This window comes from Ranitomeya variabilis, chromosome 2 (genome assembly GCF_051348905.1).
Source record: "Ranitomeya variabilis isolate aRanVar5 chromosome 2, aRanVar5.hap1, whole genome shotgun sequence".
Lineage (NCBI taxonomy): Eukaryota > Metazoa > Chordata > Amphibia > Anura > Dendrobatidae > Ranitomeya > Ranitomeya variabilis.
The window spans coordinates 1,067,731,990-1,067,758,198 of NC_135233.1; the positions used below are offsets into that span (position 1 = coordinate 1,067,731,990).

At 44.9% G+C, this 26,209-nt stretch overlaps 1 protein-coding gene across 1 annotated transcript in view; it reads left to right on the forward strand.

Moving 5' to 3' along the window:
• TNFRSF21 (TNF receptor superfamily member 21) overlaps positions 1-26,209 on the forward strand; it is a 77,894-nt gene that overhangs the window by 35,368 nt on the left and 16,317 nt on the right. The window contains exon 4 of the mRNA XM_077291543.1: positions 9,373-9,638. Coding sequence (XP_077147658.1) covers positions 9,373-9,638 — 266 coding nt within the window. The remainder of the gene's footprint in view (positions 1-9,372; positions 9,639-26,209) is intronic.

The following is a 26,209-nucleotide window of genomic DNA, read 5'->3' on the forward strand; positions in this document are numbered from 1 at the left end:
TGGAAGATTTGTTGAGTTTCTTGTAAGGCCGTTATTCTCTTCTCCGGCATTTCCTTCACCATGACCGGTTGCTTACTGCATCATCAACCTTGGCCCCGACATCCACAATCCCATGGTGAAAAATGGTCACGCCCTGTCACAAAGGAGAAAACATAAAGGGGATTATCTGCTGCCACCACAAAATGTATATTCTTCCTCATAAGACAAGTATGAAATAATTACAGACACTACTGACAGAACTAGCGTTGGCCTTGTATGTCTGATTGCTGTCGGCCAAATGACTGTCCAGCCGGCGGCCATCTTTCCCGACTCTCCCATACCCGGGAGAGCGCTCCGATGTTCTCTGTGAGAGAGCTGCTACTACCGTCATCGGGCAACGGCTTATCTTCAGGAGAACAAGAGGCGCCATTGAAATTCCGAAGGGCGGATCATTCTCTTTCCCGTGAGGGAGGGTCGTTAGGTCATCATCTACATTAGATGGTCAACGGACTCTGGCAGGTTCCGATAATTTTCATCTAATGTGTCTGGTGGCCTTAGGGCGCAGTCAGACGGCCATATAAAGATTACCACATCGCAGTCCTCAGACTGGCCGGCAGGTCTCCTGGTCAGAGTGTGTCGACATGTATTTCTATACAGCTGTCATGTTCAGGTCAGGAGAGCTGCCGGCCAGTCCGTTCACTGCGCTGCGATCGTTATATGGCCGTCTGACTGCGCCCTTACATCTGTAGATAAATATCTTGTGCTTCACGGATCCCATACACATTACATGTGAGCCTGATTACCTCAGCATGGCCGATCCTTCGCTATGTTCTTTCGGAGCATGAGCCCCTGCCAAAGACGTGTGGCTCATACCTCTCTCCCCATGAGAACACTTGGATGTTTATTGGGGGTGTGAGGGATTCAGGAGTAATAGTTGCATGTGAACCCCACAATCACTGCTGACCCTGCCTCCGGTGTGTGCAGCACAAGGTGAAAAGAATCAGGGACTGGATAGTGTGAGAACAATAAAGAAGCAAGTGTTACTTTCCCCTCCAGTGCTTTGGTGTTCTCCACCTGGACCAGATGCTAAGTAGTCACTAGCTGCTGTGTTCAAGTGACTGATGGTTGTCACTTCCGGTACCTAAGGAGACCACTGTAGCAATCAGGGCTGTGGATTCGGAGTAGGAGCCCATTTTGGTGGAGACGGTGTCATGGAAATTGAGGAGTCGGAAGTTTGGCTTACCAACTCCACAGCCCTGGTAACAATAGAGCATTGGAGTGCACATGAATGCTTATTTACTACTACTTATTTGCTCCTCATGAGTCAGAATGGTATTCTGGAGTCCACCATGTATTACATAGAGGGACAATTGCCAGTCCACCATGTATTACATAGAGGGGCAATTGCCAGTCCACCATGTATTACATAGAGGGGCAATTGCCAGTCCACCATGTATTACATAGAGGGACAATCGCCAGTCCACCATGTATTACAGAGAGGGACAATCGCCAGTCCACCATGTATTACAGAGAGGGACAATCACATCTGCGCCATGAGTGTCAGGAGCCAGACCCTCTGCACTCAGCTGATCTACGGTGGCTCCTTTCTGAAAGAGTTGATCTCTGAAGAGACGGCCCCTCTACGCAGCTGTTTTAATTTTTTGCTACATTGATTTTTATTTTACTGAGGATTATCAAATGTTTCCTAAACCCCTTCGTACAAGACTACATGGACGGTTTGGGTGGAGTTTCACGACGCTCAGCATCTTTGATTCTTCTAAGTTCACTCTGTCCTTTTACAAATAATTCAGAACGGTCATAAAACCCGTCCCGGTGGCATTGCTCCACTCCGCTCTAATCGAAGCCGTCCAATTATTCTTTGTTCACGGCAGCTGGAAAACTCCGGACTGACTGCATCGCATTCTCTGCACTCATTGTCCAGACTATTTTAGAACATTGGGTGTATAAACATTACCTTCTAGAAATTATCTGGACACCATGGCTGCCTCTAAACTAATATCTGAGCTCTCTCCTCCATGTTGCAATGTATCGCCAGGCAGTAACGCTGCATCCCCCAGTCTGTGAGAGAGAAGGGGGTACCCAGGGCGGCATTCCTATGTGGGCCGAGCCATACTGTGATAAACATTCGGCCACCACTGCAAAAAATTACCGTAGATGCCCCAATACTGACCCTCTTTTGTCTGACCATTTACTGAGGGAGAAGGGTGCCTCATGTACCAGGATTTTCTCAGCACCCATGAGGTTAGTTTTTTTTTAATTATTTTATCTTTGCAGCCGTTCTTGAGATATTAACATTTTTCTTTTGTTTACAGCTCGTTGCCTAGGAGACCGACCACCTTTTACTCTTTAACTCTTAAACATTTCGCTGTAGGTGTCTGGGAATTGGAGGTAACAGTGTTCTCCAGAGACCTGGACAGGAAAAGAGCGCTGTTCTGCTATTTATCAATGGTGGTCAGTCTCCAAGGCAACCAGAGGTAAACAAAAAAAAAGTGTTAATAGGGACTTCCGGGAGGCGGAGCTATTGAATGGCCGCTTCTTAGCAGAGCTCCTGGACAAAGAGCATAAACTATTCTTAAAGCGCTGATTTCTAACACAGAATCCAGGATAAGGACCGGACAAGGGATACCGGCGGTAATCCCAGCTCTCCGGTTCTCCCCGGGAGTCAAGAAGCGCAAGCAGCGCCAAGCACTTTGCAGCACCCTGCGCTGATCACAGCCTGCAGGGTCGGAGGCAGTGAAAGGACCGGCGGAAAGGAGTGCGCGGCTCGCAGAGGCACCGAGCTAGGTCGGTGAAGAGGGCAGGAGCTGCCGAGGAGATCTTGAGGCACACAGGGGCAGTGAATAGCTCCGGAGAGGAGCTGAGAATCGGCGCGGGAAGAAGAAGGTGAGCCGGCGCCATTTTGTTGGACAGCGCGCCAGTCCTCGGGGATTGTTGATTGCCGCCAGAGAGGGAAGGTGAGCCGAACCGCACCTATTGCAGCCGTTGCCAGGACAGAGTGAGCGGCGCAGGTGTTGTGCATGTTGCCCTGGCACAGGGGGAGTCGGTGAAGGTCACAGGACCTGGAATATAATAGAGGAAGGCACGCAGGACTACCCTCCCCCATTTTGTGGATGCTGTCCTGTGGAAACTCACAGCAGATAGCAGTGCTGGTATAGGAGAGTGTACACAGCACCCTTGGTCTGAGTCGGTCAAAGGGAGAGAGTCTTGTTTATAGGATTACAGGAGGCACAACTGGTGCAGGGCGATTTGCACAGCTTGCATAACAGGAGCACAGAACTGGTTTCTATTATAACTTCATAGTAACCACAGTGTTTTGTTTTTTTTTGTTTTTTTTTTTTACAACATAATTGGAAGGCACAGAGCTTTTCAGCGAAAGTCTCACCTGATGTGTTAACATAAAGGACACTTAGATTTATCTTTAAATGTAGTTACCAAGCACAAAGATATCACTAATAACTTAACAAATATCTCAGGCTTCCATCTCAACATGGACAAATTTATGGGTAAAGGTGCCAAGGCAGGCAGAAGCTCTACTCGCAGCCAAGCAGGCACATCTCCGGTGTCACAAAGCGCTGACACTAATACAGACAACCCACAGTCTATTGCAACCGCTATCATAGAACGGCTGATGCCTGAGATAGACAACCGTTTAGCAGCTTTCCAAACTTCATTGGACACAATAGTCTCACAAGTTAATACCCAGGGCGCACGCATAACAGATGCGGAACAAAGAATATCAGACCTGGAGGACTCTACCATAACTCTCACAGACAAACTAGATGATAAAGAAAAGATTATTTCAGATTTAATAGACAAAGTAGATGACCTTGAAAACAGGTCCCGTCGTAACAATTTGAGACTTATAGGCCTCCCAGAGTCAATCCTTCCCTCGGAGCTGATAAAAATCACATCTGAATGGCTGCCTAAAGCTCTTGGGGTGCTGCCAACATCAGGAGTTGTGGCCATTGAAAGAGCTCATAGACTAGGACCCCCAAGAGGAGGAGAAGGAGACAGGCCGCGTCCGGTCATTTTCAAAATCTTGGATTTTCAGGATAAGATTCGTATCTTGGCTGCATTCAGAAAACAACGTACTCTTATGTATGAGAACCACAAATTATTATTGTTCCAGGACTACTCAGCAGCCATGGCAGCTAAACGCAAAGCCTTCAATCCTGCTTGTAAAATACTGGTGGACAAAAATATTCGCTTTAATCTGCAATATCCTTCAATTCTGCGTTTTGTTATGGAGGGGAAAAATTGGTCCTTCAGTGATCCAGGAAAGGCTCTGGAATACCTTCGGGAAACACCCCGGGCTCACTCTAATTCTGTTAAATCCTGAATAAGAAAGCTAGTTTAATATGCCATTATTAAGTGATATCATGCTTGTGCTAACATTCTCATGCCTTTAAGCGGCATGGTCACTTTCTATGTTATGTTCACTTTAAAGTTGAGTACACTTGTTATTGTTATAGAGTTAAATTGGGGAGGGATTTTGGGAAGGGGGGAAGGGCTCTGCTTATGTACGCTTAAATCTTGGTTCCAGGGAGATCCTGCTCTCACTCGCTGGGATGGGTGGGGATCTCACTTACAACTTTTACAGGTGGGTCTGGTGGTCCCCCAAAAAGGGATAGGTTAATGACTGATCACGCAGGCACTAAAGACACCACTATCCACTCCTTACATTGGTGCTCATGGAATGTCAATGGACTTAACTCCCCGGTTAAGAGGAAGAAGGTTATACACTTCCTACAAAAACAGAATTTCCACATTATTTTTCTTCAGGAGACACACTGGGTTAAGGGTAGACACCCTTCTTTGTTTAGTAGGAAATATACACTTTGTGCGGAGGCCTCATACACAAAAAAACAACGAGGAGTAGCCATACTGATATATAATGGCCTTAATTATGAGATACTAGACACTCTAGAAGATCCTCAGGGAAGATTTCTGCTGGTCAAAATTATGATTGAGGGAATGTGTTTTAATCTAGTTAACATTAAGGCCCCATACACACGTTCAGGAATTGATGCAGAAAATTCCTGTGAAAATCCGGACATTTCTGCCAGATTTCCGCATAAAAACCGCATGCGTTTTTTTGCGCGTTTTTTGCGCGTTTTTGACGCGGTTTTGACGCGTTTTTGACGCGTTTTTGACGCGGTTTTTCCCAAACATTTCCCAATGCATTAGACAGTGGGAAAACCGCGAAAAAACCGCAAAATTAATGAGCATGTCCGGTTTTTTACTGCAATGCGTTTTTCATGCGGAAAAACGCACATCATGTGCACAGAAAGTGCGGATTTCATTAAAAATGATAGGATGCTTAATGTATGCAGATTATTTGCGGTTTTATAGCGTTTTTATAGCGCAAAAACGCTAAAAAACCGCAAATAATCTGCACTGTGTGCACATAGCCTTATGCTCCTAATGCGCCTGAGGCTCAGTTTCAAGTCAAATTAAGAGAGAGACTGGCGGGATGGGATACGTCACGGGTGGTCATGGGAGGTGACTTTAATGAGGTGGCAGACATATCCATGGATAGATCTAGCCCTAAAGAAACTCACCGTTCAACGCAGGATAATGGCATTCAATCACTAATAGATCAATTTGATCTGATTGACATATGGAGACTACAACACCCTTTGGAGAGAGACTATTCTCATTACTCCCATGTACATGACTCAAATGCCAGGATTGATTGCTGGTTGTTACATGAATCTTTGTTACCCTTAGTAACGCAATCAAATATACAAAACATTCATATTTCGGATCACGCCCCAGTGACGTTTCAGTCCAAATTAGTGTCCCCAATCCAACAGGAACGGAGGTGGCGCTTTCCCTCATACCTTTACCAATCAGACGATTTTAAAAAATACCTTCAAATGTCATGGGGAATATATAAAAATGATAATCAGGTCCACTGTGATAACACACAATTGTTCTGGATGGCATCCAAGGCCGTATTGAGGGGACAAATTATTTCCTATGTCAGTCATAAAAAAAAAGACATTATGAATAGAGTTAGGGACACACAAAAATCAGTAACCCAAGCCTATAAAGACTTCAAACTAAACAACACTCCACTGACAAGGGAAAAATTTTTGAGGGCTAAGGAAGAGGCAGACACTTTGGCCCACGAATTGGCTCTATTCAACTTAGATTACCAAAAACAAAAATATTTTAAATGGGGTAACAAGCCAGGGAAGGTGCTGGCATCTCTCACAAAACCATATAGGAAACCGACAAGAATACACAAAATACAACAACGAAATGGTCATACCCTAATAAAAAATGAAGAGATAGTGGATGAGTTCCGTTCTTTTTTCAGCGAGTTGTATAGGTCAGAGACTGGGGGAGGAAGCGGGGAATTTCTCAAAGACAACCTTGCCCCGACGCTCACAGAGGAAGAGAGGGTGGTCATTAATTCCCCAATAACACCATCAGAAGTTATACAGACTATAACTAAACTTAAAGTATCCAAAGCACCTGGTCCTGACGGGTTCAGCAATGAACACTATAAGATTCTAAGTTCATGTATAGCTCCTTATTTGAGTGAGTTATTCAATAAGATAGTTGGACTTGGTCATATGCCAGACCGATTTAACGAGGCGGTAGTTATTGTTCTCCCAAAACCAGGTAAAGATCATACTCAGGTTGAGGGATATAGACCTATTTCGTTATTAAATTCGGATTTTAAAATTTTCACAAAAATTCTGGCAGACAGATTACAGAAGATAATGCCAAATTTGATATCGCCACAACAAACTGGATTTATCCACGGGAAATCCATTACATACAACATTAGGACAGCGGTGAGTGCCATATCTTATAGTAGAGCAAATAAACATATGAAAACCATAGTAGTAAGTCTAGACGCGGATAAGGCGTTTGATAGAGTAGCATGGAACTATCTATATGATCTGCTATCATTCCGAGAGTTTGGCCCGTGGTTTAGTGAAGCGGTCAAAGCAATTTACAGAAAGCCACTATCCAGGATGTCCGTGAACAATGTTCTTTCCAAACCTTTTGAGATTCAGAGGGGGACCCGACAGGGATGCCCTCTGTCTCCACTATTATTCAACATAGCATTAGACCCATTCCTGAGAAGATTACAGAACGAGGTGGCCTTTGAGGGGGTGAGGGTGGGATCAACATTGGTAAAAATCTCAGCCTTTGCTGATGATATTCTTTTATTTATTGCTAACCCAGTTGGGGCAATCCCGGCCATTATGCGTATCCTGGAGAGTTTTGGTAAATGTTCTGGATTCAAGGTTAATTATGGTAAATCTGAGGCCTTGGCAGTCTTTAGATCGGGGAGGTTGAGTGACCCCACATTCCCATTCCACTGGTGCCGAGACTCCATTAAATACCTGGGGATACGGTTACCAGCAGACCCATCTATCTTATATAGAGCTAACTACAAACCACTAGTCTCCTCCATAATTAATCTTCTCCACTCCTGGAAACACGTCACACTGTCGTTCTCTGGTAGATGCTATTTAATTAAAATGATAGTTTTTCCCAAGCTGCTATACGCCTTTCAGACTTTGCCCCTTCTCCTGACTCAGTCAGATCAGAATTTGTTGAACTTAAACTTTAGAAGATTTATTTGGGGGGTTGGGGGTAGACCACGTATAAGTCTTGCAAAACTACAAGCGACTAAATTGGAGGGTGGTATTAATTTTCCAGATCTGAGAAGATATAACTTAGCGGCTAATCTCAGATATGCAATTGACTGGATCAGGGGTCTCTCCCACTTTGCAAATGTTGAAATAGAGCAGCAATTTTACCCACATATTTCGCTATCAGCTTTATTACATCTGGGTGGGGAGGAACTCCCAGTGGGAATACATGATCACCCCTCTTTATGGCAAACGCTGCAAACCTGGCGACAATGTAGGAAGATTTGTAGTTTAAGATATAATCTATCCCCGTTCCAGACCTTTTTGGGAAACCCAAGGTTCACAGAGGGCTCTGTATCGTCTTTTTATAAGATTTTGGCGTCTCAAGGATGCAGGCAGGTGATAGACCTCTTGGATCTTAATTTTTCAATAATATCTTTTGAAACGGCATCACAACATTACCCATTATTTAACAATAAACCGTTTTTATTTCTCCAAGCGCGTAGCCTGGTACAGAAATGTCAGACACCGAAAGAGACGGCAGAGGGGAGGGTTAACTTAGATGGGTTTATCCGAAATGCTAAGTCTAACCCGGCTTCTATAAGTAACATTTATTCAATCTTGCGTGGGAAATGGGTGGGGGAAGGGAAAACCACGGGAGTGGCGAGGTGGTTGAAAGATATGCCTGACTTGGAGGTGAGTGACCTTTTTGAGGCTACCATGACACAAAGAAAAATTTTACCATATAGCAGCTATACTGACATGGCACTGCTAATATTACATAGAGCCTACATCACGCCTTGTATGCAATCTAAGATGTCCCCATCCATCGTCTACTCATGTTCCAAATGTAAAGCCCATAATACTGACATTTATCATCACTTATGGAGTTGTTCGCAAATTCAGGGACTCTGGAGAGAGATACATAAAGAATTGCAAAAAATTTGTGGAGCAGATTTTTCACTTACTCCACAATGGGCCATTTTTAATATCCTAGATGAAACATCTCGAAAATTACCCAAACACATCAAAGCAACACTTGTGATATGGGCTTCGGCAACTAGGAAGAGTATTTTACACCAGTGGTTGAGTCCCTTAGTCCCTTCACTCCCTTTCATTCGCACAAAAATACAGTTCATATTTAGGATGGAATGGTTGGAGGCACTGACTAACAAAGAAAAACAAGTAAGCAAATTCTTTTCCACATGGGCTACCTTTATTCCATCGCTTCCTCTGGAAACTAGGGAGAAACTGAGAGCACAGTTTGAAAATACCCAATGGTATCTATTGCAGCGGATAGGGGGTGAATCACCAATTCCATGAGGTACTTTTTCGCTGGGTGCACGCAGAGTCCGGAGGGTCATGTTTGGTTTATGTTGGGGTGTATATTGGGGTGGGAGGGTTCTGGGTTGTAATGTTAAAGGTATTGTCACATTACTGTATTATTGACATTAGAACTGAATGGTGTGTATTATATTAAAATCTAATAAACAGATTTTCAAAAAAAAGAAAAGTGTTAATATCTCAAAGATGGCTGCAAATTTTAATAAGCTGTATATTGTAAAACTGCTGGTATTTGCACGCACTATCTGACAAACGTCATTTATGAATATGAAATTAACCCTATAAAGCAATACTGAGCCAATGAAATGAAAGCACAAGATTTATGATCTCCTCCAATGTGGTTGTTATTGGAGCACAAGGGTATCTGAGTGTTACCGCCCCGGTGATCATTGTTTCGTTCTTTCTGCAGGTATCGACATTCTGAAGTTGGTGGCAGCTCAGGTTGGCAGCCAGTGGCAGGATATCTATCAGTTCCTTTGCAATGCCAACGAGCACGAGGTGGCGGCATTTTCCAATGGCTACACAGCGGATCACGAGCGAGCCTACGCAGCCTTACAGCACTGGACTATACGAGGGCCTGAAGCCAGCCTGGCCAAGCTCATCAGCGCTTTACGTCAGCACCGACGGAATGACGTGGTGGAGAAGATCCGTGGCCTGATGGAGGACACTGTGCAGGTACCGTGATGTCTACTGCCATCCCCACCCTTACTATAGTCCATGTCCTCACCATAAGCTCAGATTAGGAGACTTACCTGTCTATCATGGTCTCCATCGATGAGACCTTCTCCAAGGACTCGACCAAAGTGTCCATCAAGAATCTATAGATTTATAGACATTGTAGAGATCTACAAGATTGGCATAGGTATAGATTAGGTGGGGCGGTTAAATCCTGGAAAAACAATTTTGGGGCTTTCTGACCAGCCCAATGGAGGCGAGAAGGACACTCTTGGCTTCTCCTGAATGAATTGTGCCTATGGATAATACATTTGTCGTATGCCCCAGGAGCCCCCTGCACGAGTTCTGGTGAACATGTGATGTGGTTATAGACGTCGCCGTGAGTGTTGTGTAGAAACTCGTCATGTCTTGTACTTCTATGTTTCGGAAGTTTTTATTTTCGGTTTTACTCAGATTACACTTGTAAACTCAAACAGGAATTGTTCTACATTATTTATTTTATTTATTTATTTTTTTTATAAAATCTTACCTCTTGATACAAATTGCACAATTCCATTATACCAAGTGTTGTCTTTTTTTTAGAAAATTTTTGGAAGTTTATATGATTTTATTTCCTATTTTACATATCCATATGTTTTTATATTTTCCTGACAGTGGAAGGGTTAAGCCATAAATCCCCATAAATTTGGGCCGTGTTGCCGGCTGTAACACATCATTGTCCCATGCTTGGCTTTTCCTGTTTGGCTGATGACTATATCCACACCACGCACAGTGGAGCGTAAGGTTCTGCATCCCGTCCTCACCAGAGATGGTGGCACCATCATCCCCTTCCTGGGCGTCTCTGTGCTGAGCACTGGATTTATTTTGGAGGGTTTGTCACATTGGTCAGTTCACTTTTCACTGTAAGATCCAACGTTTGTGATTCCCTGGGGTGTGTACTGCTACGTTCCCTCTTTATGAGGCTGGCTACAATTTCTTTCCCAGCCGGGTGGTATGGCTGCCGCCGTGCATGACAAATTAAAGAGGGTTGCAGCGGTAAGCCAGCACTGAAGCCACTACATTCTTGGGATCGGTGCCGGTCCCAGAGGTCGTACAGTGATTCTTGCAATATTTTGCCTCCTCTTCTATTGGAAGGAGTGAGACTCCCATCTTCCCGCTTGCTGATAAACATCGCGCTCCTGTTGATTGATAGTTTGGACCAGCGGTATCCTTGTTCTGCCGTGCTCTGCTGTGCTGCAAGCAGAGGTGGCATCGGAGGCCATTTGCCAGATCCTGTGAAGCTGCCAGCTTCAGAGCAGCGCTTCCAAGCTATATAGAAACGGGCTTGCAGGCGCTGCGCTCCCTACATAGGAAGCCGGCCTCCACTGAAGGACTTTTAGCCAAGGAAACGAGCAGTAAACAACTTTACGTTTCGGCTGATTCTCGATGAGGGCACGCCTTTTAGGTGCATTTTATCCACTTCTGGTTTTTCAGTTTTTATGACTTCTAAGATCAACTCTCTCCACTTTATCTGCTTGATCAGTGTCTGCGCCTTTACATTGTGGGAATTTAGGAAGTAAGTGATCCAGAATATAATGTGGCCCAGGAATAGTATTGTTGTGACTTCTGTCTGGCCACAGTTTTGACAGTTAAAAAAACAGCTAAAGCATGAATACAGCTCTGGAGTGTAATACTTCCGATAAAAAGCATTTTTATGTATCTGCACAACTTAAACTGACTTGTTCAAAACACTTCTCACTCTCAAAAAGTAATTATAACTTTTCGGGAAGCAGACCTGTGATTATATGAGCCGAGTGACACCGGTCAGGAGATGCCGGCGGTGGAGACGTGTACGGTAGCGGTGGGATCCGTAATAGATGCTGAAGCGCGGCTCAATAAACCTTCATTAATTTGAGTAGTGTTCAGTACAGAGTCGCTCGCATTTCATCTGGTCACGCTCCATATACCCGGCTTATCCAGTGGCATTTACCATCCAATGCACACACGCTGATTACCCATCCTTATCACATCCTTATCCTATCATATCGTATTTTTATTCTATTCATAACCGATCCCCATTGTTAGTTATTGTAACCCTATTCTACATTATCCTATCTCAATCCTTATCCTCTCTCCCTACTCTGATCTCCATCCATACCCTCATCTCATGTTCCTGCACATAGCCTGTGCCCCTACCCTTATCTCTTCCCCGCTATCTCCTCCCCTGCCCCGCTCTCTCCTCTCCTGCCCCTCTCTCTCCTCCCCTGCCCCGCTCTCTCCTCCCCTGCCCCGCTCTCTCCTCCCCTGCCCCGCTCTCTGCTCCCCTGCCCCGCTCTCTGCTCCCCTGCCCCGCTCTCTGCTCCCCTGCCCCGCTCTCTGCTCCCCTGCCCCGCTCTCTGCTCCCCTGCCCCGCTCTCTCTCCTCCCCTGCCCCGCTCTCTCTCCTCCCCTGCCCCGCTCTCTGCTCCCCTGCCCCGCTCTCTGCTCCCCTGCCCCGCTCTCTGCTCCCCTGCCCCGCTCTCTGCTCCCCTGCCCCGCTCTCTCCTCCCCTGCCCCGCTCTCTCCTCCCCTGCCCCGCTCTCTCCTCCCCTGCCCCGCTGTCTCTTCCCCCACCCTGCTCTCTCTTCCCCCCCCCCCCACCCTTAGGCTATGTTCACATTAGCGGCGGGCGCCGCAGCGGCGGGCGCCGCATGCGTCATGCGCCCCTATATTTAACATGGGGGCGCATGGACATGCGTCGCACTTGCGTTTTGCGTCGCTGCGGCGCCCGCGTCCGGGCGCAGAGGACGCAGCAAGTTGCATTTTTGCTGCGTCCAAAATCAACTAAAAAAAGGACGCATGCGGCGCAAAACGCAGCGTTGTGCATGCGTTTTGCTGCGTTTTTGTTTGCGTTGTGCGCTGCGGCGCCGACGCTGCGGCGCACAACGCAAATGTGAACGTAGCCTAACATCGTGTCCCCATCCTTGAACAAAATGAACCCTGGACTGTGTCAGGTCAAACATTTCAGGGGAAGCTTAGATGATCAGTTATACTGATAAGGAGACCTGGCTCATTGGAGAAGACAAATCTGTTTGGAAAAAACGACTAAGAAATAAAGAGAAAGATGATGAATGGCAATAAGCTAAATGGAGATAATCACTTATATCATAGAAATGTCATTGAGTGGCTTGAAGATTCATACAGAAGACAGGATAGTATGGGGAAACTACTGTTAACTGGTATGGCCACCAGGGATTGAAGAAGTAATCTTTTAAGGTATAAGTAGAACCGAAAAAGTATGGCATTGCCTTCTTAAAGGGGACCGCTTATTTGCCATACATATGTATTTTTTTTACCTGGTGTGAATTCTTCTGTTCTCCTGCATCTCGCGATATTGTTATTTTATTCTTACGCCTCTCCGTTCCTGAGATATCACTCTCTCTTCGCTGTATATATTAATCTAGTTCTTTAAGCCAGGAGGCGTGTCTGACAAGGACACACCCACAGGGCAGTGTTAAGGCCACGCCCACCTGACTAATAAGACTGGGTTTAGAGACGGAGAAGAAAGGGCCAGATCTCCGGAACGGAGAGGCGCAGGAAAAAAAGAAAGAGAATGCCGGATTCAGGAGAACAGTGGCATTTATACCAGATAACAATTTTACATATTTACGACAAAAGGAAATGACAGATCCTCTTTAAAATGGTTGTCTCATAATCGTAGACTCTTTTTGAAATGAAGCCGGCCCAGCAAATATCTTCTTCTAACTTTGGGTAGGAGTACGGGGTCCTGTTACACCCAGCTATGGATTTTCTATGCAGTGGACACTGTAATAACATAGGTGTGACCATCCAAGTAGGAGGTTTTGATACTTCTCTACGGGGAGTCCCGAGCAGTAGACCTTCGCGACAGTAACCCTAGAGCAGAAGGTACGTGCATGGCTCAACCCCATAATACAAAAGCAACAAACCTACCAAGACCCTGAATCAGCAGAGCGCAACTCTGAAATACAATTTTATGAAACTGGAGAACGATCTTTGAGTCAGCAGAATTTAGAGTTCAGCTCTGGAAGTGACACAATGTAATGTGAGATTATTACCTTCAGGTTCAAGACTGGTGATGGGGTGACCATCACAATGTTGGCCTTTATAGGAAATGGGTTCTTTAGACCAACATGAAATAGCCCTCGAAGTTTTGACTTCACAATGGGGGGCTTCATCTTTTTTCTACATCCCTATAGTTGAAATGTAACGGTGGTATGTGTCATATCTACTAATTTTTGACTTGACCTTTTTCGCATCACCTGGTGGCCAGAAACTACACCGTCTTTAATTTTCGGGACTTGTACGCAGCTGCCAGGAGCCGTATCGTTTCTATTTTAACGAAGGGCACGCTGTGGCTCTGGGCATCTCCTTCATGCTGCATTTCACTGATCAGCTGTGACAAGGCCGCTCGCTTATTTCTTCGGAGAGCTGTCGAGGCCACGGAAAGTCTTGATGCTGAGTAAACAAACCCCAGATCTGCTGCGTCAGACGCCCCCCGACACTTCATCCTAGAGTTATTGGACTTCTCGGGAAGATGACGAAGACCCTAAATGTCCTTTCTGCGCAATGAATATTCTAAATTTGTAATGTGTCTCCAGGGTTTGTATTTGCCAACTAAAGCGAGAAGAGGAGCTGCTGCTGATCGTTGTGACCAGACTGGTCTCCAAGACGTTCCGAAGTGGTCTTCAAGAATGTGTCAGAAATGGCACTTGACCTTGCTCACGGGATACACCAGGCTGCGCAGTGAAGTGACTAAGTTGTAATACCTCGCAAAACCTGTGGACAGGTGTGGCGCTATTTCTAGTAGAAGTAAGCCATGATTTTCAGATTTTTGAAAACCCCTTTTAATACCACAGAGGTAATCACTGTGCTCAGTGAGAAGAGAGTCCTAACACGGGTCATTGTCAGGGGTGTAGGAGAAGCGGCAGAAGCTCCATGGGTCACTAACATACATGGAAAAATAAAGGCTGTAATAAGATGTGAACCATGATCCCCCTCTTATGTACACATGTCCTCTTCTGATGTGCCACTTAAAGTGTTGAAGGGTTTGTCCATCTCTTTGTGATTTTTTTTTTTTTTTTTTTTTTTTTTTTTTTTTTCTTTAATACATATACTGTGGTCTGAAATTCAGTTTTTCATGTGGGTTTCATTACAAATTTTGCACTGTTTGCTTTTCTATAACCCCAATGTTACATTACTTGTTGCTGGCTGCAGAATGAGCTAACTGAGAATCAGTCAGTCAGCTCGTTGTAGTGGTCTGTTCTTCTTTTTTTTTTTTTTTTTTTTTTAAAGCTTCTCTGAGATGATTTATGACCATAGACCACATCAAAATCGAATGTGCTGGGAGACAAATGAGCCTGTAGAAGCCTAATGGTGATACATTTTTAAAGAAAGTCCCCAATAGTGAGCAACCCCTTTTATTACATTATCCAGGTGGATTCTTCATAGTTTGCTGTAGATTTGGGTCCTATATACAATTGGCGCCACTTGCCTTGACACTCTGTTGCTGGTCGATTTGGGTCCTGTGTACAGTGGGTGCTGTCTACCATGACTGATTTTGCTTTGCTGCTGGCAGATTTCGGACCTGGTACAGTTGGTGATATCTGCTATAACAGTATTTAGTATTTGCTCTGGTGCTTCTATGTTCGAGTTCTGGGAACAGTGGTCATTACCTGCCGTGACAGTATTTGTTCTGGTTGCTGGCAGATTCGGGACCTGGGTACAGTGGGTGGTATGTGCCGTGCCCGTATTTGCTCTGGTTATTGGCAGATTCAGGACCTGGGTACAGTGGGTGTTACTTGCCGTGACCGTATTTGTTCTGGTTGCTGGCAGATTCAGGACCTGGGTACAGTGGGTGTTACTTGCCGTGCGCCGTATTTGCTCTGGTTATTGGCAGATTCAGGACCTGGGTACAGTGGGTGTTACTTGCCGTGCCCGTATTTGCTCTGGTTGCTGGCAGATTCAGGAACTGGGTACAGTAGGTGTTACTTGCCGTGACTGTATCTGCTCTGGTTGGTAGCACATTCGTGACCTGGGTGCAGTGGTTATTACCTGTTGTGACCATATTTGCTCTGGTTGCTGGCAGATTCGGGATCTGGGTACAGTGGGTGTTTCTTGCCGTGCCCGTATTTGCTCTGGTTGCTGGCAGATTCGGGACCTGGGTACAGTGGGTGTTACCTGTTGTGACCGTATTTGCTCTGGTTGGTAGCACATTCGTGACCTGGGTGCAGTGGTTATTACCTGTTGTGACAGTATTTTCTATGGTTGCTGGCACATTCGGGACCTGGGTACAGTGATTATTACCTGTTGTGACCATATTTGTTCTGGTTACTGGCAGATTTGGGACCTTGGTACAGTGGTTATTACCTGTTGTGACAGTATTTGCTATGGTCGCTGGCACATTCAGGACCTGGGTACTGCAGGAGGTCTCTACCATGACAGCCTTTGTTCTGGTGCTGGTACGGTTGGATCCTTGGTGCAGTGGGCACTACCTGTCCTGGCAGCACTAGGCAGTAGCAGATATGTACTGAGCGTAGCTCCTGCCCTGAATAATTAATGTATGTTGAGCTCCAATTTCCCAGTACATTGTAATCAAACCTCATGGCTTATTTTCAGCACTGATCTGATCCCCTGTCCCTGACGCTACTACCCATTAATGACCAGATTCTGCACACAACCGCCACTAATGAGGACATCGTCCATCTTCTATCCACCCAGAACTGCTTATTTATAGAGGTTCTCCTGATTTACATCCCCTGTGACTCCAATGTGACGCTCTGCAGCAATAGGCGCAGAAATATTTAGGCTATGTTCACTTTGCGCTACTTCAACACTACGGGAAACCACCGGCACATTTGGTGAACACAGTCTTAGATACAACCAGCCTGAAGAAGGCCAAAAGAGCTTCAGAGTGCTCTGCAGCGGCGTTAACGTGGAGCCTTGGTAGGTCTTGAACTCCCGTTCTGTTTGCTCCACTTTAAGGGAGGGATTCGGCCATCTCTGGTCACCTCTTTTATGTGGCATGGATGAAATTTGCTCTTGAAGATGATTCTTGCAGCATCTCCCGTCAGCCGAGCTCTCGGCCCGGGGCGGACGGTGTGATGTTTACCAAGCCAAAGACGTAGATCTTAGATCTATAAATATCCAAATCCTTCCCGCATCGTAGTAAACACACTTCACATGGTCTGCGAATGCTGACAGGCAGCAGAATCCTAAAAAAGAAGGGACATGTCTGGAGAAAGTCTAGTGGTAGTCATCCTTGTAATACCAGGACATCTTAAAGGAAATCTGTCTGCGCGGTTTTGCACATGGAAGTAGTGTTATGGCCGTACAGATGCTGTCCCCTCAAAAATGATATCTTTCTTTTTAGAGATTTGATGTGCCAATCATGAAAAATCTCATAAGGAAACATGCAAATCAGGCTGGAAGTGCACTGTGGGAGTGTGTCAATGCACAACCCCCACAATGCACTTGTACCCTGATTTGCATATGGCTTATATGCTCAATTTCTTGCGACACAAAAAAGAAAAAGGAACCATTGGGAAGACCAGTGCCTACACAAAAATATCACTATTTCTGTATGAAAATATCCTGCTGACATTGTCAAAGGGGTTGTCCCTCTAAAAACATTTGCCCTATCCAAGGGATATCTCAGAAATAGTTGTACCCTACCTGTGCAACCAGACCACACGGAGTGCCGTGCATCCTACATACGATTTCCAGATGAAATGACATAAGGGACTCGCATCTATCAGATATTTATCTCCAGATCGGAGGTTCTAGATCACGTCCGTCCACCAGTGAGTGGAGAGGTAGCAGCGTATACTCTGTAGTAGTAGTAGTACCCTTCCTGTGCAACCAGACCACATGGAGTGCTGTGCATCCTACATACGGTATCCAGATGAAATGACATAAATATCTGATAGATGCGGGTCCCTTATCTCCAGATCGGCGGTTCTAGATCACATCCGTCCACCGGTGAGTGGAGAGATAGCGGCGTATACTCTGTAGTTGTACCCTACCTGTGCAACCAGACCACACGGAGTGCCGTGCATCCTACGTACGGTATCCAGATGAAATGACATAAGGGACTCACATCTATCAAATATTTATCTCCAGATCGGAGGTTCTAAATCACGTCCGTCCACCAGTGAGTGGAGAAGTAGCGGCATATACTCTGTAGTTGTACCCTACCTGTGCAACCAGACCACACGGAGTGCCGTGCATCCTACATACGATTTCCAGATGAAATGACATAAGGGACTCGCATCTATCAGATATTTATCTCCAGATCGGAGGTTCTAGATCACGTCCGTCCACCAGTGAGTGGAGAGGTAGCAGCGTATACTCTGTAGTAGTACCCTTCCTGTGCAACCAGACCACATGGAGTGCCGTGCATCCTACATACGGTATCCAGATGAAATTACTTAAATATCTGGTAGATGCTTGTCCCTTATCTCCAGATAGGAGGTTCTAGATCACATCCGTCCACCAGTGAGTGGAGAGGTAGCGGCGTATGCTCCGACTGACCAAATCCTGATACAGCTGTTGGCATTGGTTGGGCTGTATTCTGAACTCCCATAGTTGTGGAAGGAGGGAGCCGGTGCTTACGTTTCCCTCTCCACTCATTGGTGGTCGGACAGAATTGGGGACCTCCGATCTAGAAATTAATACGGGGCCCACCTCTGTAATTTCCCATGGATATGTTATAGATGACTATTAGGTAACACCCCTAAACCCTTTAAGATCACCAGATTGGGGGGCTCTTTTATTCACCAGCTTTTTTTGTTCTGGCTCTCAGTTGGGGGTCTTGATTGAAGGATCCTCCTCTGTGTGGCATACATACTCCCTAATAGGCCATGCATATTGTTGGTATACATGAGTGCAAACTTGAGCAGAGGGGTAAATGTGTATTAGATGTGCATAGCCTGGATATTTGGGGGTGTTTTTGTTCCCAAGTTCTTTCTGTAAATGTTTTTTTATCATTTTTTTTTTTATCCGTGGCATACTGTTCTCAGTGTGACTCAAAAGCTGTACAGGTCGCTTCCACTCCCCTCTCACAGCATGTAGTTTGACATACACAGAAAAGGAAATTCTGCAGCTGCATCTCCCTCCTCCTCCTCCTTTGTAAACATATTAGAAAGTTTTATAAATCTACAGGATTGAACTCTCCCAGACCTTTTATATTTTGGAAATCGATTAGTAGATATGTATTGGTCTTTAGCTAATCTTCTCCTAGATGACCTCTGTGACGAGGTACGGGGTGTACTCTATAAACAGGGTGCTGAATTCTTTTCTTTTCCCTCTGATCATCAGGTTGGTGCTGGATCAGGTGTGGATGTTATGTGTTCTCAGCTCTCCGGTTACATAAATGTCATAAACCGAGATTTTGGCAATAACATTACGAGCTTGTAGTCCACGTGGCACAAGAAAGTGTAACTGTGAACTATCGGATGTCGCGTGTGGTCGTACCGGCGCGTGTGGAAATTATGGGAAAGCATAGGGTGACGGCATTTCCTCATATAAGTAATATGATACAAGGATCCGGGAACCTGATACAGCCTGAGTAAATCTATATATTTGATCCTCTAAAATTAGATATGGAGGAAGACGTATCTCAAGTCCTGGCTTGTAAGAAAACACCTGCTTCTTGTGAGAATTGTACCGTGATTTAATCGGTGTGGACGAAAAAAATAAATAAAAAGTAAACAAAAAATACACAATATAGGTGGATAGATGTTGTGGTGGATGTGGATCACTATGACGTCGTCTGTGGCTCAGCCAGGTTTCGCTGTTGTACCCCGCAGCCTCCGGCGTTATCTCCGTGTTGTGTGTTTTTCTGCTCGTGCTTTCGGAGCTGGCTCTGGTTAAACATTGACTCTGCTCTGCTGGGCTCGTGACCCAGAATCGCCTCGTTTGCCAGGCGCACATTGTTACCCATTGTACGGCGGAGGTCGGGAGCTGCGCTCTTCATAATAAGGGGACAAAGAAAATGCCTTATATTGTGGCAGCTCACGTTAATGCAAAAAGAAATGTTCCCGTCGTGTTCTTTTCTTCACCATTAAGATGACACCAATGTCATCCTGTACCTTCAAAATCCACACGTTGTGAGGGAATAATAGATACCGAGGAGGGGGCATCCGAGCTCCGCGCACTTCGCCGTCGCCATTGCTCATGTCATTAGAAAACTCATGAAGGCATGGACATGGCAGATACAATCTTCTATCAGCTTCACGTATATTAACAGCTGTTACAGTTTTTGGATTTTATATGGACCAAAGTATGTGCCCAATCCACACTACTCCTCCTTTCTCACCTCGCATTCTACATCCACTGACATTAATATGGAGTCTGTCCCTCTGTAGATATAACAGCTCCCGTTCTTCTGGGAAGGATTTCAAGATTTTGGAGGCGTCTGGGATTTTTTTCCCCTTGATCCAGAAGAGGAATTGTGAGGTCAGAACGTGATGTTGGGGAGTGGCCCAGGCTCACAGTCTCCATTTTACGTGTTGGATGGGGTTTCGTTCCGGGCTCTTTGTGGTCGGTCATGTTCTTCCCACCAAACTCCCCCATACCATGTCTGTATGGACCTTGTATACTGGGCACAGTCATGGGGAACAGAAAAGGGTCTTCCCCAAAATGTTCCCTCGAAGCTGGAAGCTACAATTGTCCACAATGTCTTGTGCTGAAGCATTAAGATTTCTCAGCACTGGTACAAAGGGCCGACCCCTGATAACAGCCCATATCACTATGCCTCCTACATCAAACTGTACAGTAGCACAATGCAGTCAGGGAGTAACGTTCTCCTGGAATCGCCAAACCCAAACTCCTCCATTAGAGGCCAGAGAACTGCGATCTGTCACTGCACAGAACACGTCTCCTCCAGAGTCCAGTGGTGGTGGCTTTACACAACTCCATCTGATGATCGGCATTGGGCTTGGTGATGTGAGACTGCTAATAGATGGAAACTCATACCCTGAAGCTTTTGACATACCAGTTTTGTTTTGACTGGTCCAAGGTAGGTCTCTCACTCGGTTTACCAGATTGACAGGTCTCTCACTATGTGTGTACAGGGAGAAACTTGTCGGTCAAAGGGATCAGGACGGGGACAAGCCGCTGGGGACCTGCCTTGAACTAGTTAGTTGAGACACAATCCACAGTCGGGTTTTCAAAGTATGTTTGACTACTCCATGAATGTACACCTCTCATTTCAATGCCGCCCGGTCCTCATTTGGTCACTACTTTGTCTGAGCGATGATGTCCCAACACAGGAACATGTCATCACCGCAGCCGAAAATAGGAGGAGAATCAAGAAATCGGTGAAGAGCATTGCTTTTTAGCTCGCAGAGCATTGTCTACACTGATACTGCAGGTACTTCTCAGCTGAGGGCAGGACTAGCCATGAACAGCCAAGTTGGAGTTAGAATAATTTAAAATTATTTTGCTCAGAGTTCAGTGGAAGAGGACTTTACTCATGAATATTTCTGGCCGTAACCAAACATCCTGGAAGCCTGGAGGAATTTGTTTTGGACTTATCCCAAACCTAATTAGCCCATGATGTATGAGCCCAAAACAGGCGGACCATTTTCTCGAATGGAAAAGATCTGTCAGTCATTTACATGGCTGTGTTTAGTTACACCTCGTTCAGTCCAACGCAACCGGTCACAAGTCCGATTCCTCTCCTGACCTGACGGGAAGCCGTGGTGGGAACCACTTGAGATCTGGTTGACAGATGCGGTTTAGTGACTTTTCCATCCTCTCTGTAACTTTCCAGACCTTGGAGAGTTCAATTGAGTTCTGTGACGAGACGGACGCAGCGGCTGAAAGACTCATTGATTTTTGTAAAGGGAATTACCGCTTTAGCTCTGGTACCTTCAAAGCATAAACTAACGTTTGGTAAAAAACCGAAAGTAGAGGAGCATTAGTAACCAAAGAGTGTTTCTGATCGAACCTTATTTTTATCTGACCGTAGGAGGCCATGACACGTTTGAGATTTCTAGGTCTCATAATGTCAATATATCAATCATTGGTCTAAGCTGTAATCTCTTCTGATGAACAATCCTGACAGGAGGACATATGTAGGCTTGGGTTAGAGCAAACAAACCTTTGAGACTTTGGGCTGGGATAGAAGATCGCTTCCCATGATTGTTTTATTATGTCGTATTGGTTTTTCTTACCGAAATACAACTTTTATGCAAGAGTGAGATCTCCTGATAGTTGGAAAACCACCCAAACCTCCTATAAAGCAGTGATTCTTGGAGGTTTCTTCACTGGACATTCAAGGGGCAGGAAATTAGTTGTGGAAGGGGTCGAAATGGTGGTGTGACCTGGAATAAAGGTCATGGCTTGGAGGTAAATTTTTCGCCTGAGTTCTAAACGTGTCACATTGGTACAACTTTTCGGAAAGCCCTTGAAAGCATGGACCAACTTTGAGAAGTGAAAGCCTTTTGTTCTTTATTTTTTACTAGAGCACTAACAAACAAGAGGCGCTCCTGGTGTAACACCGTGGGCAACAGTTAAAGAATGGAGTTTATGATAAGTTAAAAAGGATGAACCGTCCTTTCCTTTCTTCAGGTGCATGTGGTCTTTGCACTAGTGTAAGCTGACCTGTGTTCTTGTGTCCATCTTACGTATATGCTATAACACCATTACAGGAGAGGGGAGTGCGGTGGATCCCACGCGCTGCCACTGACAAAGGTTAATACAGGTGGTAAGTATTAAAAATACCTTCCAGTTTATTACAACGCGTTTCGGAGAAGAACCTTCTCCTTACTGGGGTTATACCTGAGGAATATGGGTATCTGCCCTTACTTCATGCTGGTTTTGAGGCATCAAAAACTTGCTGACCGATTGCCTTCAATGCCTATCCACATGATCTCCTTCGGACCTAGCTATTAAGCTCGTTGCTGAATAATACACCTGGTTATTCAGATATAGTCAGCCTTTTCATGATTTTATTCTTTTCATAATGCAGAGTTCTTGAGAAACGGTTGAGAGTTGAAGAGCTTTCCATTAGAGATGATTGAGCCCCTCTCGGAGGAGCATTAATGCATCTCACGGCTCAGACATTCGTTGTGTGAGTTATGGAGGTGACGGATGGGGATCCCTCTGTACAGACATGTCCCTTTGGTGTTTTGTTTCTACCCGCAGCCCTCAGTACAGTTTAGGGCCCGGTGTTTTATCATGTACTGACGGTGTAGTGGCTCCCAGGTGCAGGATTAAGTGGATTAGTCTCGCAAAATGTTTCTGTGTTTCTGCCTGTAATGAAATTACTGGAAGAGCAGATTTTATAAATATGTCTTAATGCACTTCTCTGCCAGAAATACCTGCAATGCAGAGGAATATTTGTCTGCTCCCAGATGAGGATCTGCAGGGACTCATCGGTAATGCACGGTTGGGGGTTGCAAATGTTAAGGGTAGTCGTCTGGGGTAAAACGCAGATTATCGCTGACTGGTTAAAGGGGTGTACCATATGCAACATGTAAGGCCAATCCACAAGTGGTGATAAGTGTATGATCAGGAGAACAGGAGTCCCAAAGTCTCCTGCAGAGCAGTACTGAGCATGTGCGACCATTGCTTCAGGAGTGGTGGTCGCACATGCTCAATACTGCTACATTTTATACCTTAGAGATTGGCAGGAATTTCCGCATCTAGACCCCTCAGTGATCATATATTTATCATCTGTCCTGTGCATTAATGTTTTTTATTAGACCAACCCCTTTAAGCTTCTTTAACAAAAAAAAAGCCTGTGCCCCAAATTGTTTGCAGACCACTGATTGAACCGACCGGAGAGCGATGCAATAAATCCTTACTAGTAACCAAGGCCTCTATTGTGTGACTACAGACAGCACCATGTACAGGGACAGTGCGAGGTCCAAGCTGTTAAGGCATAGATGCATCTAGCAAAAAAAGGAAATTATCTATATATTTAAAGGAAATGTGTAATAAGAAAATAACTTATTGCTTAAATCAAGTTTTTGTGGTACAACCTCTATGTAGAGTAGATTACACAGTATCCACCATGCACAATGTGATATCACAGCTCACCTCCTCCTCCTGCACAGTGACTGATAACATCTCTATATACAGCAGATAACACAGGATCCACCATTCACAATAGGTGATGTCACAGCTCACCTCCTCCTCCTGCACAGTGACTGATAACACCTCTATATACAGTAGATAACACAGGATCCACCATTCACAATAGGTGATGTCACAGCTCACCTCCTCCTCCTGTACAATGACTGGTAACACCTCTATATACAGTAGATAACACAGGATTCACCATAGGTGATATCACAGCTCACCTCCTCCTCCTGTACAGTGACTGATAACACCTCTATATACAGTAGATAACACAGGATCCACCATTCACAATAGGTGATGTCACAGCTCACCTCCTCCTCCTGTACAATGACTGATAACACCTCTATATACAGTAGATAACACAGGATCCACCATTCACAATAGGTGATGTCACAGCTCACCTCCTCCTCCTGTACAATGACTGGTAACACCTCTATATACAGTAGATAACACAGGATCCACCATTCACAATAGGTGATATCACAGCTCACCTCCTCCTCCTGTACAGTGACTGATAACACCTCTATATACAGTAGATAACACAGGATCCACCATTCACAATAGGTAATATCTATTGCATATAGAGGTATAATCAGCCATTGTACAGGAGGAGGAGGAGGAGAGCTGTGACATCACCTATTTTGAATAGTGGATCCTGTGTTATCTACTGTATATAGAGGTGTTATCTGTCATTGTACAGGAGGAGGAGGAGGTGAGCTGTGACATCACCTATTGTGAATGGTGGATCCTGTGTTATCTACTGTATATAGTGGTGTTATCAGTCATTGTACAGGAGGAGGAGGTGAGCTGTGACATCACCTATTGTGAACGGTGGATCCTGTGTTATCTACTGTATATAGTGGTGTTATCAGTCATTGTACTGGAGGAGGAGGTGAGCTGTGACATCACCTATTGTGAATGGTGGATCCTGTGTTATCTACTGTATATAGAGGTGTTATCAGTCATTGTACAGGAGGAGGAGGTGAGCTGTGACATTGCCTATTGTAAATTGTGCATCCTGTGTTATCAAATGTACATAGAGGTGCTCCCTTTCATTGTATTCCTGCCTGTGATGATCATGTGATAGCTGAAAAGTTCAGAATGGGGAGTGTGAATCTAGTATAAAGTCTAGTGACAATTATACAAGTTTTCAGATTTCTATATATTTTTTTTTCATTTTGGTAATAAAACGAAAAATTGAAAAAACAACCCTTATCAAAATGTAAAAAAATACATTAACCCTGAATCCTGGTTTAAACAATAGATAATTTCTGATTACACATTCCATGAATATTCTAGGCATGTAGAAGATATGAGTGTATTGTGTGTTCTCATACAGCCTCGTGTCTCTCTGCACATGGCGTAGCGGACGCTGACCCGCTCTGCAGAGGATAACTCCTCCGCCACTTCCTGCGTGGAAAGGTTGTTAAAGAGGAATTTATTGCCGGTTGTCTCCTACTGTAGGGTCAGTGTCCCGGATGCCGCCTTATGGCACAGTCACTTTACCTCATCGAAAACTTCTTTCAGATTTTCAAAGATAATTTTAAGAGGGATATTGGTTCTTCCGACCTCCTCATCCATCTTCTTGCCATGCAGATTAGTCCAAGACGCCACCAGTATGACCAATCACTACCTTATCGTGGCACAAACAGTGACATTTCGGCAGCTGATGCTTTGGACTATTTACCACTTTTGATTCCTCGGGAGGCCCAAGGTGGAAACCACCTGTTAATCGGCACACCACCTTCTTGGATGCTCCTCTTCTGACCATTCATCCTTCTCTTTTGGGCCAAACTCTCTTTTCCATAGAGCTGGTGATTACCTAAATCCAGCAAAAAGAAAATCCTAATCCGATAAAATCCTTATTTTTCTCTCTTTAAGGCCTTCTAGGTGCCACAAATGAGATCTGGTATAGCGATGGATATTGTGTGTAGAGCTGCCGGCAGCAGGCACGTCCCGTCACGGGTATACATCGCTAATGAACTGCAGATGTCTGGCATTGAGGGGTCCGGTCTGGTAGACTCCTGTAATGAGTCCGGCTGGAGCTGAGTCTCTGCGTAATTGAGTCAATAATGACATTTACTCTGACAGAAGAGCTAGAGAAGTTCCAGCTTGTTGTTGGACTTTTTTTTTTTTCCCTGCAGGGCGAGATGATATTTCTGTTTCTATAGTTTTGGGGTATATTCGACATTATGATCACTGTTCATTCAATTTTTATTTACCGTATTTTCCTTTTATGGAATTTTTTTTTTTTTATTTCTTGTAATACATTTTTTTCTCTTAAGTCTTCCCCAACCTGTGATCACTATACTGCATTACTCAAATTTAATTTAATTAATTAAGACAGTATATAATTAAGCAAGTTTGCAATTGACTTGCTTTTTTGATCTGCTATCATTATACTGTGTGAGCTTTTATCTTTCATAGTGTACAGCTGGTTTCCGTTGCACTCTGCTACTAGTGTCAGCCCAGACAGTAGTTACA